Source organism: Mustelus asterias, chromosome 1 (assembly GCF_964213995.1).
Source record: "Mustelus asterias chromosome 1, sMusAst1.hap1.1, whole genome shotgun sequence".
Classification (NCBI taxonomy): Eukaryota; Metazoa; Chordata; class Chondrichthyes; order Carcharhiniformes; family Triakidae; genus Mustelus; species Mustelus asterias.
In genome coordinates, this window is record NC_135801.1 from 194,404,363 (window position 1) to 194,424,402 (window position 20,040).

The following is a 20,040-nucleotide window of genomic DNA, read 5'->3' on the forward strand; positions in this document are numbered from 1 at the left end:
CAGTTGCCACACCCCGGCGCCTGTTCGGGTACGTTGAGGGAGAATTTAGCATGGCCAATGCACCTAACCCGTACGTCTTTCGGACTGTGGGAGGAAACCGGAGCACCCGGAGGAAATCTATGCAGACACAGGGAGAATGTGCAAACTCCGCACAGACAGAGACCCCAAGCCGGGAATCGAACCCGGGTCCCTGGCGCAGTGAGGCAGCAGTGCTAACCACTGTGCCACCCACTTTCAAGGAACTATGTACCTGCACTCCTGGGTCTTTCTGTTTGACAATACTCCCAGGGCCCTCCCATCAATTGTCTAAGTGCTGCCCTGGTTTGTCTTCCCAAAATGCAACACGTCACATTTATCTGAATTAAACTCCATCTGCCACATCTCGGCCCACTTGAAATCGAGACCAGGAGACGCATTGCAATGCCTTTCTGGAGGAAATTGACGACATGGTGACCGCAGTGTTTTTAAAATATATATTTATTTTTAAATTCAAACATATCAAGATTCATTTTCTTTCAAAACCAACAATAAAAATTTCTTCACATCAACCAACACTCAAACATTCGCCCTCTCGTGCTGAGTTTCCCCAACAGTAACTGCCCCTCACTCTCAGGCAAGGTGGGAGCTCACCTTTCCCATTGGCTGCTACTATAAATCTTGGGAACCAATTGGTGTCTCCGTATCATAGGATATAGGAACATTAGGGCCAGGAAAAGGCCCAATTTTGTGGGATCATCACCCCCAGCCCAACGTATCCACCTATACTAATCATTCTTTGATACCTTTATCAAGCCAACATCCACCAATCAGCAGTCTTGAAAGCACAACTGGCCCCCCCTACCATACATAGCTATTTATGGGGCAGAGAGTCCGCGTTTCCATCACTCTTTTTGTGAGAAAATAGTGAACGTTGCTGATAAGATACACGTATTGTCGAACTTTATCATCTCGCACTCATCAGGACAGACAAAGAATCAGTGGGGCTCGTAATGTGGCTCACTTATACCTGCTCAAAGTGACATACATTCACACGCAGAGACCCATTCTCAGCAAACAAAAGGAATCTGTTCAACCCGGAAGCATGGGGAAACCTATATTGTCCCTGTTGCTTTCAACCCGGAGCCAAGGGATCACGGTCTGAGGATACAGGGTAGACCATTTAGGACGGAGGTGAAGAGACATTTTTTCACCCAAAGAGTGGTGAGCCTGTGGAATTCATTACCACAGGAGGTAGTTGATGCCAAAACATTGAATGTATTCAAGAGGCGGCTGGATATAGCACTTGGGGCGAATGGGATCAAAGGTTTTGGGGAGAAAACAGGATTAGGCGACTGAATTGGACGACCAGCCATGATCTCAATGAATGGTGGAGCAGGCTCGAAGGGCCAAATGGCCTTTTCCAGACATTGAATGTATTCAAGAGGTGGCTGAATATAGCACTTGGGGCGAATGGGACCAAAGGTTATGGGGAGAAAGCAGGATTAAGCTATTGAGTTGGACGATCAGCCATGATCATAATGAATGGCGGAGCAGGCTCGAAGGGCCAAATGGCCTCCTCCTGCTCCTATCTTCTATGTTTCTTTCTGCATGGCGACACCTCGGCCAATCAGAGTTGACTTCCAAACCAATCAGTATTCTTTTATCTTGTTGTTTAAATTGTCATATTTTTGAAATTTGGTATTCTTGTGTTTGTCCTGATGGGTGCTGGGCAGCACATTTCTCTTTTCAGTCATATTCAAATTCTGCATTACACAGCGACTGGGAGGAAAGGTCATCCAAGGTTTCTCTCCCAAACAGCCAAGCTCTATTCATAATATAGTTCTCAATTTGTTCTGGAAGCTTCCTCACAAGAGGTCAAGTCATTTATTTGCATACACCGGGAATAAATTGCATATTTAAGGCAGCACAGTGGCAGTGTTTAGCACTGATGCCTCACAGCTCCAGGGACCTGGGTTCGATTCCAGCCTTAGGTCACTGTCCGTGTGGAGTTTGCACGTTCCCCCCGTGTCTGTGTGGGTTTCCTCCGGGTGCACCCGTTTTCTCCCACAGTCTAAAGATGGGCACAGTAAAAAGTCTCAGAGCACCAGGTTAAAGTCCAATTTGGAATCACGAACTTTTGGAGCGCTGCTCCTTCATCAGGTGAATGGTTACCAGTGAGATCTTTAACCTAATGAAGGAGCAGTGCTCCGAAAGCTCTTGATTCCAAATAAACCGGTGCTGTGAGACTTCTTACTGTACCCACCCCAGTTCAATGCCATCATCTCCACATCAAGTCTAAAGACGTATAGGTTAGATGGATTGGACATGTTAGATTGCCCCTTAGTGCCCCAAGATTTGTAGTTTAGATGCATTAAGCACGGTAAATGTGTGGGGTTAAGGGATGGGGAGGGCGGGGAGGGAGGCCTGGGTAAGATGTCCTTTCAGAGTCAGTGCAGAATCGATGGGTCGAATGGCCTCCTGCACTGTAGGAATTCTATGAAAAAAAATCTTTTACATCCTCGGGATTTTCCATATTGCTTCACACAGGCAATAAAGAGGCTTTTTAAAGTGTAGTCACTGCTGTTATGTAGGAAGGGCAGCTGCCAATGTGTGCACAGCAAGCTCACTGAGAGAGCTTCCCTCCCCTTCTTAAAACAATAATAACTGAGAGGCGAGACCTAGCGGGAGAAGACCAAACAAGCTTTTCCCCAGGAAGGAGAGGTCTGCAGTGTTACCTGGTAGATGTGTTTAAAACAGGGAGATAATGGGGGGAGGTCATAACTTGGGCAATAAATATAGTTCCAGTTACCTATAAATCCAGTGGGGAATTCAGGAGAGGCTCCTTTAATGTGGAACTTGTTGCCACAGGATGAGGCAAACAGTATCGACACATTTAACAGGAAGCTCGGTAAATGCAAGGGGAAGAAAGGAATGTGTATGCTAATGAAGTGGGATAGGAGGAGGATCGAGTGGAGCATAAACACCAGCAGGGACCATAGAGTAGAACCCTACAGTGCAGAAGGAGGCCATTCGGCCCATTGAGTTTGCACTGACCACAATCCCATTCAGGCCCTATTCCCATACTTACCCTGCTAATCTCCCTGACACTAGGGTCAATTTAGCACGGTCCATTCAACATAAACATAAGAACATAAGAAATAGGAGCAGGAGTAGGCCATCTAGCCCCATCTTTGAAGTGTGGGAGGAAACCGGAGCACCTGGAGGAAACCCACGCAGACACGTGGGGAGAATGTGCAGACTCCGCACAGACAGTGACCCAAGCCGGGAATCGAACCCGGGTCCCTGGCGCTGTGAGGCAGCAGAGTTAACCACTGTGCCACCGTGCCACCCAAATTGGGCTGAATGGTCTATTTCTATGTTGCAAATTCTATGCAAATAGGATTATCATTCAGGAATGGAGCAAGGGTGAAGAATGATGTAGCCTTTGGATGAATCTGTTCTGTACACACATGTCAGAGGGAATATGTGGAGCCGCGTACTCATTGAGGAGGTACATTCTGATTGTACAAGGGCTGTAACAGATACAATGATATATACAGCAAAAAACATAACCAACTATAAACAGCAGCAGCTATGTTGAAGAGATAAGCTGTCACCAAGGCTTCTTTGTGTAATACTCTCTCATCTCGCACTATAATTTTATATGGCTCCAGTTACAGCAGAAATACTCTGCAATGCCTCCTCTCCCACCCGTTTTCTGCACAGCTTCACTGAGATTAATGTAAAGAGTGACCCAGGCCTAATAGAGGCGTGAGGTCTCCAGGCCCCAGTGTGGAGGGAGATCTCAAGGCCCCAGTGTGGAGGGAGCTCTCAAGGCCCCAGTGTGGAGGGAGCTCTCAAGGCCCCAGCGTGGAGGGAGCTCTGAAGGCCCCAGTGTGGAGGGAACTCTCAAGGCCCCAGTGTGGAGGGAACTCTCGAGGCTCCAGTGTGGAGGGAGCTCTCGAGGCCCCAGTGTGGAGGGAGCTCTCGAGGCCCCAGTGTGGAGGGAGTTCTCGAGGCCCCAGTGTGGAGGGAGCTCTCGAGGCCCTTATGTAGAATTTCATCACCAGGCCCAATGTCCGAAAGCAAATAATTTTTGGTTCTTTCTTGGTGAGGGTTTCATTTCACTATTTTGTGCAGAGGGTGTGAGCAGAGTAATTTGCAGTTGCTAGGATACTGTCCCACAATGCTGCTGTCATTGAGTGGGACAAGCCAATAAGAAACACCTCCACTTGCTGCACCTTGGCTCCAGCTGAGTTGGTAACACCATTAACCCTTCGAGTGCTGGGCTAAAATAACAAAAGAAAGTCATAAGGGATAGAAATCTGAACGAAACAACCAGCACTTTCTTGAGGGAGTGACAATAAATGCTGGCCTAGCCAGTGACGCACACATCCCAAAAATACATTTTTTTAACGTGTGACAAAACAGACATCTGGCCAGTGAACAGATTAATATTCTTGGTATGGACTCTTTGGACGGGACTTTCCAGCCGCGCTCACCCCAGGACCGGAAGGTTCCGTCCCGAAGTCAACAGACCTTTGCGTGGTCTGCCTCTCGGCCGCTCTGATTCCCGTGACGGAAGATTTATCCCTCTTTGTCTGATTTGGTTGTGTGAGCAGTGAGAGACGTGGCAGTGCAGGGTCGGATAATATACAAGACGCCACCTTGAGCAGGTAAGTCCTCGACTTGCTTCCTTTGTAGCTTTTGATCTTCATCGACCTGAGACGATGTCTTTAATGACTGTAAGGTTTTCTCAGTTTGTGTCTCTGCCTGCTACACATACTTCTCTGCTCCCCCCGCCGTGGCACTGACCCCCGGTACCCACCCCACCCCCTTGGCAAGGCATAGGCTGGAGTATGATTTTTCACTTGAGGGGTGAAATTGACCTTGAGGTGGAGGGGTTGGGGGGTGGGGGAGGAGGAGGAATGAGTGCAAAAATAGCCCCCAGATTACAGCGAAACTCAACGGGAAAGGAACCAGTAGTGTGTGCAGAGTGGGCAGCTGATCCCACCATTCCGTGTTTCTCGATGCCACCTCATTGCCAATGCCAGCACTTATCCCCTTCTGAGACACATAAAGGACCTCTCTATGAAGTCTGCGAGCTTGGAGGGAGAGGGAGAAATTAAGAGGGAGGGGGTGGGAGGGAGACTGAGGAGATCAGCTCCAGCCCGGAACCCTCGGCAAACTCCAACAAGGTGTCGACAGCGGGTAAAAGCAGCGGGGTGCCAGGGAGCCTGGCGCCTGCAAGCTACTCACAACCAGCTGCAAGCTCTCTGCATGACGCTGGTAATTTTATATTCATTAAGGCTATACTGTTTCCTGTAAGGTCAGGTTTCCATTGCAGGTGAAGCAGCGAAGGAGACTTGTGATGGGGGAGCGCCACCTCATTACAGCCAATTTCTTCAGAGCAGGCCTCAGTTAAAAGGTTTCACTAACTTCATAGCAGCATACTCCTGTGGAAACAAAAGGGCAAAAGTTGGACCTTCTATCACATGCAGTTGGGAACATTATTAACGTTGCCCTGCTGAATTCTACCCATCTACCTATTTTCTCAATTCATCTCCATTGACAATACTGCCCAGGAATTTCTGCCCCAGCTCTTGTCCACCAGAGTCATCGAATTCTCCACTATTCCTCTAACCAACCAAGTCTTTATCAAACCATCTGTCCTTTATCCAGATTTTTTTGCTTTGGGTAGCACAGAACTTGCAAAAAGAGACATGATGTCGAAGTTTTTCATCCTGCACTCATCAGGTTGTTAGCGTAATTCGGAGCACACTCAGGATTGTTCAGCAAGTGCTGTCCAATCGCACATTCACCTCTAACGTTGGACATTACGTTCTGAGTTTTGCAAGCACACGCTGGTTGAGTACAGTCAGTACTCTCTGTCTGTTGCGAACAGCCAGTTGCTAGGACGTATGGCCAATGTATCTGGCATCACATTGACACAAGAATCATCGACCACGTTACCCACTTGAATGGTAGGCTGAAATTTTCTTTCTGGCTTGACAGCAGCATTCTGCTCATGGCGAGAGCCACAACAATGTGGTTGACTCTCAACTGCCCTCCAAGAGCATCAAGGGATGGGTAATAAATACTGGCCAGCAAGTGATGCCCATGTCCCACAAATGAATAAAAATAATCTTGCTATTGCATAGTAGCAGTGTGAAACAGTGATAGCTTTGCATATTGCTAAGATTTTTGATATACCTTGCCCTAAGAATTACACTTAGCGCCTAATTGAAGACGATCAGTCAGGCTTGCAGTGTGGCTCAGTTAGGCTTGCTAGAAGCTATATATTTTCCTATGCAGAGACTGTCCTCTGCAGACAAAAGGAACATGTCCAGACATTGACCTGTTTTGAATTGAACAAAGCTATGGATAAGAGTTCCCAAGTGCATCCTCGACCAATCAGAGTCAACTTGCCAACCAATCAGCACCCTTTTCTAATGCGGACTACACTGTTGCTCTCTTTGAAATCTGGCATTCTTGTCCTTTATACATGGACGGTGAGGAGCTCCAATAACCAGTCTCTATTTCCAGCGCTACTCCCATATTTCCCTTTCATTCCCTTCGGAACATAGGAATTAGGAGCGAGAGTCGGCAATTCAGCCCTTCGAGCCCACTCCACCATTCTATATGACCACGGCTGATTTCCATCTCATCCTAACTCCACTTCCCTGCCTTTTCCCCATCGCCCTCTTTCCTACTTTTGATCAAATATTTATCGATCTTTTTCTTGAATCCATCTATTGATTCTGCATCCACTGCACTCTGGGGCAGTGAGTTCCATAGATTCATAACCCTCTGTGAGAAGTAGCTGCTTCTTATCTCTGTCCTGAACCTTCCCCCCTCTTACTCTACAACTATGACCTCTTGCCCTAGACTGTTCTAGAAGGGGAAACATTTGGTTAACATTTATTTTATCAATCCCGTTGAGTATTTTATAAACCACAATCAAATCCCCCCTCATTCTTCTGTACCCCAGCGAGTACAAGCCCAACCACCCCTCATACGACAGCCCCTTCAAACCTGGAATCAATCTAGTGAACCTCTTCTGAACCACCTCCAGTGCCACATCCTTCTTCAGAGAAGGTGACCAAAACTGAACACAGTGCTCCAAGGGTTCTCTCACCAATGCCTCATACAATTGTAACAACACCTCTCTACTTTTATACTCTAGACCCTTTGCAATAAATGCCAAGATTCCATTTGCCTTCCTTATAACATTCTACACCTGCAGACCCACTTTCTGAGACTCACGCACAAGGACACCCAGATCCCTCTGCACAGACGCCTTTTGAATCTGTTTCCCATTTAAGTAGCAATTTGCCCTTTAATTTTTCCAGCCAAAATGGATAACCTCGCATTTATCCACATTAAACTTATCTGCCAGATTCTGGCCCATTCCTCTAGCCTGTCAATATCCATTTGTAAACTTTTTATCTCCTCATCACAGCCTGCTTTCCCACCTATTTTCATGTCATCAGCAAATTTCGCTCTGATACACTCTGTCGATCATTGATATAGATTGTAAATAGTTGTGGTCCAAGAACTGAACCCTGCGGGACCCCACTAGTTACAGATCACCAACTGGAGAAGGACCAATTAATCTCAACCCTCTGCTTTCTATCAGTCAGCCAATCCTCAATCCAAGCCACTACTCTGCCCCAACCCCTTGGCATCTAACCTTCTGGATCAGTCTCTTGTGTGGCACCTTTACAAATGCCTCTGGAAGTCCAGATAGATCACATCCACAGGATCCCCATTATCTACCTTGATAGTTACATCCTCAAAGAACCCGAGCAGGTTTGTCAAACAAGACTTGCCCTTCACAAAGCCATGCTGACACTGGTGAATTGAGCATTGCTTTTCCAGATGCTCAGACACCTCCTCCTTAATGATTGACCCAGCAACTTTCCCACCACAGAGGTCAAACTGACTGGTCTATAGTTTCCCACTTTTTGCCTCTCTCCTTACTTGAACATCAGCTTGTTTCCACCGGTACCTTTCTGGAATCCAGGGAATTTTGGAACATCATGTTATTTCTCCTTATTTATTACCTTATCCCACAATTTTCCTCTCCGCTCTACTCCACTAATCAACTCTCCTCCAACTCTTCATCCCGTTATCTCCGCACTGTCCATCCTGTCAGTTCTCTTTCATTCGTATCCATTAACTGTTCCTCTACTCCTCTAACTATCCAACACTCCTCCATTTAGAGTCATAGAGGTTTACAGCATGGAAACAAGCCCTTTGGCCCAACTTGTCTGTGTCTTTTTTTTAACCCCTAAGCTAGTCCCCATTGCCTGCGTTTGGCCCATATCGCTCTGTACCCATCTTACCCATGTAACTGTCTAAATGCTTTTTAAAACTAGTTTCTTTTCCCTTTTCAGTCAAAACCCAACTTTCCTCCATCTATCTCCCCTCCATTCCCCCATCCATCTCTTCTTTACTCGTCTATTCAATCATCGTTCTTCCATTTTCTACTCATGCGTCTGATTCATGGTGACTGCAAATGGCCTCCTTCAATGCTGTAACTCTGCTATTCCAGGATCCACACCCATTGCAGAAACACTGTTCATGCTGTGAGCAATATATTGGGAATAACCTTTCACCCATATACACAATGCAGGCCCAGCCAGGAATCTCGTAACTCACCGGGAAGGAGTACAGGAATACGACGATAAACAGAATCAGGATAAGGAACAGGAGCAGCCCGAGAATCACCCAGCGGAACCTTCTCCAGACGATGTACCTCAGGGTCTTAAAGGGAGAGGTGAACCAGAGGAAAGACGTGTCCGGCCGCCTGTCAAATCAGGATGGGGAGATTGGTGAGGATTCGGTGAGGTTATCATGGTGTGGTATGTTAACGCACAATAAACCGCACACATTACAACAGCAACTGTCCTTCACAAAATCACTCAGTGGCTGGAACATTCTTTGGGACAGCATGTCCGAAAGGCGCGCTGGTTAGGGTGCATTGGCCGTGCTAAATTCTCCCTCAGTGTAGCCGAACAGGCACCAGAGTGTGGCGACTAGGGGATTTTCACAGTAACTGCATTGCAGTGTTAATGTAAGCCGACTTGTGACACTAATAAATAAACTTAAACCTTTAATATGTGGTTGTGAATGTTGATGAACAGATGCAAGTTCTTTTGACAACATGCTAAAAAGAATCCCTTCAGGAACTCAACTGCTCATAACCAATGACTGCTCCTTCCCTAATCCAGGGAAATGGATAAAGCTCAGGGTGGAGTTGAAGAGGGAGCCAAAATCTCAACCCGTCTCTAGAATGTTCCATAGAGAAGAACCCATGTGCATCATCAAGGACATCATCAGGGGATCTAACTCCAAGGTGCCACAACCTCCAAAGATTAGTTAGTTAATTAGTTAGTTTGTTTATTTACTAGTCACAAGTAAGGCTTACATTAACACTGCAATGAAGTTCCTGTGAAAATCCCCGAGATGTTGGGGAGTTGCCTTTATGCCAATGGATACATATTGAGGTTTCCAGTTGAATTAAGTGTTGATAAACCAAAAAATAGTGCGGATGCTGGAATCTGAAACAATAACAGAAAAATGCAGGAAAACTTCAGCAGGTCTGACAGCATCTGTGGAGAGAGAGTAGAAGGGTCTGACGAAGGGTCATCTAGACTTGCAACGTTGACTCTACTCTCTCTCCACAGATGCTGTCAGACCTGCTGAGGATTTCCAGCATTTTTCTGTTTTTGAATGAAGTGTTGCTTAGCTCTGTGACCTCCGGGGCACACTTAATTATGATGTTACGTGGCCACAGCAACTACTAGATCTGGGGATATCTAGTTTGCCTCCTAGCATCCCAGTATCTCAACAGCTAGTCTTATGGAGTTCTGCTGCCATCTTAACCCCTTTCCAAGCTCTAAGAAGCAGGAAGTGCGACAGGGGACGTAACAAATGATTAAATCAACGTGTGTCTCTCTCGAATAGGTGCAACTGGAGTCCAACTGAGTGCAGTGGTTCAAGAAGGCAGCTCACCACCACCTTCTCAAGGGCAATCAGGGATGGGCAATAAATGCTGGCCATGCCAGTGACACCTATATTCCATATAAAAAATATAGAAATTCTCAGCAGTTCCATCATGGAAACAACCAGTCCGTGGCGGTATTTACCCTCCACAGAAGCAAGCAGTTTGAATCCCAGTTATGCAATATCTTCCCATTTCCCTTCAAACTCTTTTCCTTAACCTACCTACTCTTTAAATCTATTTCTTTAACTGCCCAGTCACTTTATCCCCTTTTCTGACATCGGGTTATTTCATCTAATCTGCAATGTTGACAAGGGTGGCACGGTGGCACAGTGGGTTAGCACTGCTGCCTCACAGCGCCAGGGACCTGGGTTTGATTCCCGGCCTCGGGTCACTGTCTGTACGGAGTCTGCACGTTCTCCCCGTGTCTGTGTGGGTTTCCTCCGGGTGCTCCAGTTTCCTCCCACAGTCCGAAAGACGTGCTGGTTAGGTGCATTGGCCATGCTAAATTCTCCCTCAGTGTTACCCGAACAGGCTCCGGAGTGTGGCGGCTAGGGGATTTTCACAGTAACTTCATTGCAGTGTTAATGTAAGCCTACTTGTGACACTAATAAATTAAATAAAATGTCCCCAGAGCTATGCTGCTCTGGGTAACTAATAGAGAAGAAACCCAGTTTATTGCATGAATGGATTCAGTTGTGTCCAGCGGAACCCGTGGGGAAACGTACCCTCCTTGTATCTCTAACTCTCTCCAAAATGTGATGACTGACTCTCATAAGAACATAAGAAATAGGAGCAGGAGTAGGCCATCTAGCCCCTCGAGCCTGCCCCGCCATTCAATAAGATCATGGCTGATCTGACGTGGATCAGTACCACTTACCCGCCTGATCCCCATAACCCCTAATTCCCTTACCGATCAGGAATCCATCCATCCGCGCTTTAAACATATTCAGCGAGGTAGCCTCCACCACCTCAGTGGGCAGAGAATTCCAGAGATTCACCACCCTCTGGGAGAAGAAGTTCCTCCTCAACTCTGTCTTAAACCGACCCCCCTTTATTTTGAGGCTGTGTCCTCTAGTTTTAACTTCCTTACTAAGTGGAAAGAATCTCTCTGCCTCCACCCTATCCAGCCCCCGCATTATCTTATAAGTCTCCATAAGATCCCCCCTCATCCTTCTAAACTCCAACGAGTACAAACCCAATCTCCTCAGCCTCTCCTCATAATCCAAACCCCTCATCTCCGGTATCAACCTGGTGAACCTTCTCTGCACTCCCTCCAATGCCAATATATCCTTCCTCATATAAGGGGACCAATACTGCACACAGTATTCCAGCTGCGGCCTCACCAATGCCCTGTACAGGTGCATCAAGACATCCCTGCTTTTATATTCTATCCCCCTCGCAATATAGGCCAACATCCCATTTGCCTTCTTGATCACCTGTTGTACCTGCAGACTCCTTCAAGATCCTCGTGTGGTAACGGTTTCCAGGTCTACAAAATGAATCCTTCTGGTCGGTAGTGGTTATGTGAACTGGCTGGTAACCTTGAAGCTCGCAGTAATAATCCAGAGGAGGGCAATGTTAAATTCCACCCCGTCACTTTGTAAGTTTGGGTTCAATTAAAACAAATCTCGATATAAAAAGCTGCTGGCAGCAGAGGTGATTTTAAAGATGTGGGACTGCTGCCAGAACACAACTGGATCACTTCTGTCCCTTTTTCTGTCCCTGGTCTCCACACCCACAGTGGCACAGTGGTTAGCGCTGCTGCCTCACAGCGCTAAGGACCCGGTTTCAATTCCCAGCTTGGATCACTGTCTGTGCGGAGTCTGCACGTTCTCCCTGTGTCTGCGTGGCTTTCCTCCGGGTGCTCTGGTTTCCTCACACAGTCCAAAAGACGTGCTGGTTAGCTGCGTTGGCCATGCAAAATTCTCCCTCAGTGTACCCGAACAGGCGCCGGAGTGTGGCGACTCGGGGATTTTCACAGTAACTTCATTGCAATGTTAATGTAAGCCTACTTGTGACACTAATAAATAAACTTGAAACACTGTTGTTCAATCCTAACTGCTCTCTGAAGTGGCCTAGAGAGTTACTCAGTAGCAGTAAAACCAACAGTAGCAACTAATAATGGACAAAAAATGCCACCCTACGATGTTGAGACGATTTGACAAATAAGTCTTTGTGTGTGAAGTATTCATTCTAACTTCCCTCTCTACGCTTCGAGCACTTATCTTGAGCTCATGCCACCTTCTTACTGACGGACTAACTAGTTGAAAGAATCTTGTTCTGTTAGATTTATGAGATTCTCTCCTCAACCTTCATGAATGCAGCCCTTGTATTTCGGTCTCTCGCAAGACTATATCTCTCCATTCCTGCTATCGTGTTCACGCATCTAGATCGCACCTTTTCCACACTCTTTGTACAATGACGTCCATAGAAATGCTCCAGTCAGATCCTAAACATAGGAGCATTGAATGTTCCTATGTCAATATTGCCCATAAGACGACCATCCAAGTCACACACCATCCTGCCCCAGATAACTATCTGCCATTGCTTCTCCATTGCTGGGTCAAAATCCGGTAACACTCTCCCAAGCGGTACGGTGGCATAGTGGTCGGCACTGCCACCTCACAGTGTCAGGGACCCGAGTTCAATTCCGGTCTTAAGTGACTGTGTGGAGTTTGCACGTTCTCCCTGTACGTGCGTGGATTTCCTCCCTCACTCCAAAGACATGTGGGTTAGGTGGATTGGTCATGCTAAATTGCCCCTTAGTGTCCTAAGATGTGTAGGTTAGGGGGCTTAGCAGGGTAAATAGGTGGGGATAGGGCCTGAGTGGGATGATATGTTAGAGAGTCGGTGCAGACTCGATGGGCCAAGTGGCCTCCTTCTGCACTGTAGGGATTCTACGATTCTAACAACACTGTGGGAGGATTTTCACCTCATGGACAGCAATGAATCAAGGAAAAAGCCCATTAACACTTTCTTAAGGGGAAACCAGGCCTGGGCAATAAATGCCATTAAGTGTCAACAATGCCCACATCTATAGAACGATTATAAAAATTACATTCCAACCGACGGTTATTATTTACTTAACATCATTCTGAGTACTGAGGGCTGAGTTGCAACTGCACAGTGCCAGCACTCTCCACACAGGAACAGCTTACTTTGGGTCATCGAGTTTAGGGTTCATGTTGGGCTCGTCACGACCCTGCCCCGCAGGCCGTCCATCCTTCTCCTCTTCTGACACGATCTCCAGAGTCATTTCCACTTTGCCCTGGGGGAGAGAAGGCACAAACATTAAGAGGAGGGCTGAGAGGGGTCAGCGATTTGATCACCTCAAACACAGGAAGAGAACGGTTTACAAATTGGGGAGCAGTAGGTTGTCAAAGAGGAAGAGGAAGAATCTACGTTTCTATAGCACCCTTCACAACATCTCAAAGCACTTTGCAGCTAATGAAATACTTAGGAAAATATGATGACAAATAGGAGCAGGAATAAGACATTTAGAACATAGAACATTACAGCGCAGTACAGGCCCTTCGGCCCTCGATGTTACGCCGACCAGTGAAACCAATCTAAAGCCCCTCTAATCTACACTATTCCAATATCATCCATATGTTTATCCAATAACCATTTGAATGCTCTTAATGTTGACGAGTCCACTACTGCTGCAGGCAGGGCATTCCACACCCTTACTACTCTCTGAGTAAAGAACCTACCTCTAACATCTGTCCTAGAGAGGGATTTTCCAGCCGTGCTCGCGCCGAGTCTGGAAAATCCCATTCGAGGTCAATGGACCTTTGCATGATTTGATTTGATTTATTATTGTCACATGTATTAACATACAGTGAAAAGTATTGTTTCTTGCGTGCTATACAGACAAAGCATACCGTTCATAGAGAAGGAAAGGAGAGAGTGCAGAATGTAGTGTCACAGTCATAGCTGGGGTGTAGAGAAAGATCAACTTAATGCGAGGTAGGTCCATTCAAAAGCCTGACAGCAGCAGTGAAGAAGCTGTTCTTGAGTCGGTTGGTCCGTGACCTCAGACATTTGTATCTTTTTCCCAACGGAAGAAGGTGGAAGAGAGAATGTCCGGGGTGCATGGGGTCCTTCATTATGCTGGCTGCTTTTCCGAGGCAGCGGGAAGTGTAGACGGAGTCAGTGAGTCAATGACATGGTCAGTGTCCCGCCCGCTACGATTCCCGTGGCGGGCTGGATGGGAAAATTCTGCCCTTGGTCTCTTGAACTTGCCCCGTCATTCATGGAGATCTTTGATCTCAAATCCACTTTCCTGCCCTCTCCCAAATCATTTGATTCCCAAAAATGGATTTTTCTCTGTCCGGAATGTGCTGGTTGACGGAGCATCCACCATCTCCCTGCGGCAGAGAATCTTCAAGATTCGCCACCCTCCAAAGTGAAGAAATCTCTCTTCATTTCAGTCTCAGATGGCTGACCCCTTCACCTCGAGATGACAACTCCTCAACTCACCCTCAGTGGGAGCAATCCTCTGTGTCTGTCCCAGGGAAGCCCTCGGAAAATTTTATCTTTCAGTAAGATCACCCTCTCGTTCTTCTCAATTCCAGGGAGTGTCAGCAAATCCACAATCAACAATGGTCATCAGTAGATTCTTAATTCTAGATTATTTTTAACTGAATTCAAATTCCACCATCTGCCGTGGTGGAATTCGAACCCAGGTCCCCAGAACATTCTGGGTTAATAGTCTAGTGATAACACCACTCGGCCATCGCCTCCTCTTAGAGGTGAACAGAACTTTCCTCCAATGAAGAACTGGGAAGACAGAAGACATGTCTGGGTCCTCTGCAACACTGGAAACACTTCCAGCCCTCCAGCTTTCTGCGCTCCTCCGGATCTAGTCCCTTGCGCTAACTCCCTCATTCCCTTTGCCCCGCCATTGTGGTCGTGTCTTCAGCCATTTAGACCCCAAGATCCAGAATTGCATCTGCAATCCTCTCTCCCGCCACTTCTCTTCCTTCCTTCTATCCTACCTCCAAGAAGCAAGCTCTCGGGCACCTGCACTCCTTCTTTGTCTCATCGGTAAACCTTGATCTCATTATGTTCTCACAAAGTGTCTTGAGAAATTGTGCCTTTGTGTGCTACATAAATGCAGGTTATTATTAGATCCTGAGATTATCAGCAAATTCAGCAAAGAAGAGGTGACGTCTTACAGCAAGTATGGTCTCCCCTTGCGTCTCAGCCGCGCAAGGCCACCAACCCTTCACCGACTTCTGCTCAAACAGAGAGACGTACTTATCGCCCTCGAGAACCATCAGACTGCACTTCTCTGCTGATTTGGCAGGTTTGGGCATTCTGTTGAGATCCATCTGAACAGAACCTGAGGAAGAGAACAATCCCAAATCAGAATTATATTGCAAAAGCTGCTGTTAAAACAACAGCTCATCACATCTCTCAGGGCTTCACGTATACCGAATCGCTTTAAATCACAGCAGCGGGGGGTGGGGGGTGAGGGGCGGCACGGTGGCACAGTGGTTAGCACTGCTGCCTCACAGCGCCAGGGACCCGGGTTCAATTCCGGCCTCGGGTCACTGTCTGTGTGGAGTTTGCACATTCTCCCCATGTCTGCGTGGGTTTCCTCTGAGTGCTCCGGTTTCCTCCCATGAGGTGCGGGTTAGGTTGACTGGCCATGCTAAGTTGCCCCTTAGTGTCAGGGGGATTAGCAGGGTAAATATGCGGGGGTTACAGGATTAGGGCCTGGGTGGGATTGTGGTCGGTGCAGGTTCGTTGGGCCGAATGACCTCCTTCTGCACTGTGGGGATTCTATGATTCTATTCTATTAGTTGAGGAACATTTTGCACACAGCAAGATCCCAGAAACTGCATTGTTCAATCTCATTTCGCATCAATGTACACTTCCAGACCAGTTTTACTTCCCTTATCCTCTCTTGGCACCTATCTTTTTATTATTCATTCGTGGGACACGGGCGTCATTGGCTGGCCAGCATTTATTGCCCATCCCTAGTTGCCCTTGGAGGGCAGTTGAGAGTCAACCACATTGCTGTGGGTCTGGAGTCACATGTAGGCCAGACCAGGTAAGGACGGCAGATTGCCTTCCCTAAAGGACATTAGTGAACCAGATGGGTTTTTCCGACAATGGTTTCATGGTCATCAGTAGATTATTAATTCCAGATATTTGGAATATCTAAAATTGTCCCTTAGTGTCAGAGAGATTAACAGGGTAAATATGTGGGGATACAGGGATAGGGCCTGGGTGGGATTGTTGTCAGTGCTGCCTCGATGGGCCGAATGGCCTCCTTCTGCACTATGATTCTATGATTGTATTGTCCATGCCTAATTGCCCTTGAGAAGTTAGTGGGTGAGCTGCTTTCTTGAACCATTTTGTAAGATTCTATCATTAAAATTCCACTTTAGCCAATGGCTTACTGAAAAATCACAAAAGACTGTAGGCATATGATGGTCCCAGTCTCTTTCTCTCAGAAATAATAGATCCCAGGTCCTTCTCAAGTGATCACATCCGTATCCAGATAATTCATAGAATCCCTGCAGTGCAGAAGGAGGCCATTCGGCCCATCAAGTCTGCACTGACCACAATTCCACCCAGGCCCTATCCCCATAACCCCACATATTTACCCTGCTATTCCCCCTGACAATTTAACATGGCCAACCAACCTAACTTGCATATCTTTGGACTGTGGAAGGAAACTGGAGCACCTGGAGGAAACCCACGCAGACACGGGGAGAACATGCAGACTCCACACAGACAGTGACCCAAGACGGGAATCGAACCTGGGTCCCTGGCGCTGTGAGGCAGCTGTGTTAACCACAGAAGCCTGGATTTTTGCTGAGTCTGACTGATTTAGAAGCCTCTTTCGAATGATGGGTGGGACCCGATTTTGGGATTCCCGCCCACATTCCTGTTTCTGGCAATCTTTGCCGATGCGTGATAAGGGTGCGGGTAGCCTGCTCACATGCAGCACATCAGAGCAGTCATGAACTATGGGAATCCCAGACCAAAGTAGGAAACCCAAAAAAGGCACAGCCACTTGCTCCTAGAATTCTTTTATTCACAGGTTTTGAAATACAAACAAACATGTTCTTTCAGTTTCAATAGTTAGGTGATGTATTGTAAGGTAGTTGTGTTTTTATTGCAATTATATGGCTCTTTCCTGCAAGGGAAAGTTGATCAACTCTGCATAAGTGTTGAGATGCATTAGAGTACCTTTTTCATTGGAAAAAGTGATATGATGGATTCAAAATTGGAGAAAACAGTGGTTGAAAAATGTAAATGTCATGATCTGAAGTGATTTAAATGTTCAAAGCCATCTAAAATTACTCTGCTTTGCTTAAGAGAAGAAAAATGCTCCCGGAATCCATTGACTGACAGGTCATTTGACATAGATTAGAAATATGCATTTTCAATCGGCTTCATTATTTGGAAACAGTAATGGTTTGCTGAGGTATCTGAGTCCATTGTGAGTGATTGGCTGAGTTTCAAAAGCTACAGAACTACTTATCTCAGCAGGGAGCTTTGTTCATGCCTTCGTTGTTATTTTATATAGTTAAATTATTATCTTTCCTTGACTTGATAAGTGAATAACTGATTGTTTTTACAATATATTTTAATGGATTTTTTTGAGTGATAGTGATGTCAATATGAAATGTGTTTGAATGAGAGTTCTTTTAGGTTGTTAGAAGGCTTTTTTTCATGTCCATTTTAAAGACATGGCTCCTGAGATCTGCCCAAGGTGGATACTGGGTGAGTTCAAATGGAGGATCCATGGGGATATGAGGGAGTATGGATTGTGAGGGGAGTTATAGTATGAGGAGATGTGTGTGTGTATGAAGGTCATAAAGGAGCATGGAGAGAGGGGAATGAAGAGGCAATGGTGAATGAGCGGGCAAAGGGGCAGTGGATGGTAGGGGTGAGGGATGAAGATTTGAGGGCCTGACATTCATTACCACAACCGGCCTGATGTCCCAGTAAACCGAGGCAGGTGTTCTGGCCTGCTTACCGCATCCTGGCCCATTGCCACCTTCGGCCTGCCACTTCTAGAGATGGCACCCGACTCAGTCCTGACCCTACCTCCCCGAAGTGATGATTCAGCAGACTGGGGCCCTCTTAATGGAGAGTGTCCAATTGTATATGGTATTGGTGAGACCACGTCTGGAATATTGTGTCCAGTTTTGGTCTCTTTATTTGAGGAAGGATGTTGCGGCATTGGAGGCAGTTCAGAGGAGGTTCACCAGATTGATTCCGGGGATGAAAGGATTGACGTATGAGGAGAGATTAAACAGTTTGGGAGTTTAGAAGGATGAGGGGGAAATCTGATCGAGGCATATAAGATACTAAAAGGGATTGATAAGGTAAATGTAGACAAATGTTTCCTCTTATGGGACAATCTCGAACAAGAGGTCACGGGTATAGATTGGCAGACGGTAGATTTAAAACTGAGATGAGGAGGAACTACTCCTCGCAGAGGGGGGTGAATTTGTGGAACTCGCTGCCCCATCGCGCGGTGGAGTCTGAATCATTGAATGGTTTCAAGAAGGAGACAGATATATTTCTAATAAAAAGTGTTAAAGGGATATGAGGAACAGGTGGATTTGAGACCAGGGAGAGATCAGCCATGATCTGATTGAATGGCAGAGCAGGCTCGAGGGGCTGGATTTGCCGACTTCTGCTCCGAATTCCCATGTTCCAATGTCCTGCCAAGTTGGGAATCTTACCAAGGCAAAATTCCCACCTGCTCCAGGCAATTCCAACCCGATCTAGTCTGACGTTTATCTACAATGTTCCACAGCTTCAATGTCACCTTAAACCCCAGTAACGACATCCCCAATGAGAGATTTTGGAAGAACGTACCCAGATAATCATCAAAGGAAAATTTATCATTGTCCCAGATTTGGATGACGAGCTCTGGTGCGATTTTAGTTTCTGTCCTATCCAAACTCCAGAAATGCTCCTGCAAGAAAAACAGACAAAGAGGCCTGAGTTTGTGTGAGCTCCTAATGGCTCACAGCCAGCAGTTAAACCAGATCCAACGAGAAAGTTTCAAGTTGGATCCCATGTTGAGATTGCTAACCTGATTTATAGTTCTCAAGTTCAACATCAAACACGCAAAAGAGAACATCATGAGGTTAGATACAGAGAAAAACTCCCTCGACACTGTCCCCATCAAACACTCCCAGGACAGGGACAGCACGGGGTTAGATACAGAGAAAAGCTCCCTCTACACTGTCACCATCAAACACTCCCAGGACAGGTACAGCACGGGGTTAGACACAGAGTAAAGCTCCCTCTACACTGTCCCCATCAAACACTCCCAGGACAGGTACAGCACGGGGTTAGATACAGAGTAAAGCTCCCTCGACACTGTCCCCATCAAACACTCCCAGGACAGGTACAGCACGGGGTTAGATACAGAGTAAAGCTCCCTCGACACTGTCCGCATCAAACACTCCCAGGACAGGTACAGCACGGGGTTAGATACAGAGTAAAGCTCCCTCTACACTGTCCCCATCAAACACTCCCAGGACAGGTACAGCACGGGGTTAGATACAGAGTAAAGCTCCCTCGACACTGGCCGCATCAAACACTCCCAGGATAGGTACAGCACAGGGTTAGATACAGAGAAAAGCTCCCTCTACACTGTCCCCATCAAACACTCCCAGGACAGGTACAGCACGGGGTTAGATACAGAGTAAAGCTCCCTCTACACTGTCCCCATCAAACACGCCCAGGACAGGTACAGCACGGGGTTAGATACAGAGAAAAGCTCCCTCTACACTGTCCCCATCAAACACTCCCAGGACAGGTACAGCACGGGGTTAGATACAGAGTAAAGCTCCCTCTGGTTTCATCGGTCAGAATATTGAATACAGGAGTTGGGACGTCTTGTTGAAGTTGTACAAGACATTGGTAAGACCACACTTGGAATACTGTATGCAATTCTGGTCACCCTATTATAGAAAGGATATTATTAAACTAGAAAGAGTACAGAAAAGATTTACTAGGATGCTCCCGGGACTTGATGGATTGAGTTATAAGGAGAGGCTGGA

General features: G+C 46.7%; 1 protein-coding gene across 3 annotated transcripts in view; it reads right to left on the minus strand.

The window, feature by feature from the left end:
- Window positions 1-522: 522 nt before the first annotated feature.
- dysf (dysferlin, limb girdle muscular dystrophy 2B (autosomal recessive)) overlaps window positions 523-20,040 on the minus strand; it is a 334,329-nt gene continuing 314,811 nt past the window's right edge. For all 3 annotated transcript variants that reach the window (XM_078224513.1, XM_078224514.1, XM_078224512.1), the window contains 5 exons: window positions 18,845-18,944; window positions 15,172-15,338; window positions 13,150-13,259; window positions 8,644-8,791; window positions 523-5,435 (listed from right to left, as the gene is read on the minus strand). In XM_078224513.1, coding sequence (XP_078080639.1) covers window positions 5,397-5,435; window positions 8,644-8,791; window positions 13,150-13,259; window positions 15,172-15,338; window positions 18,845-18,944 — 564 coding nt within the window. In that variant the 3' untranslated portion in view covers window positions 523-5,396. The remainder of the gene's footprint in view (window positions 5,436-8,643; window positions 8,792-13,149; window positions 13,260-15,171; window positions 15,339-18,844; window positions 18,945-20,040) is intronic.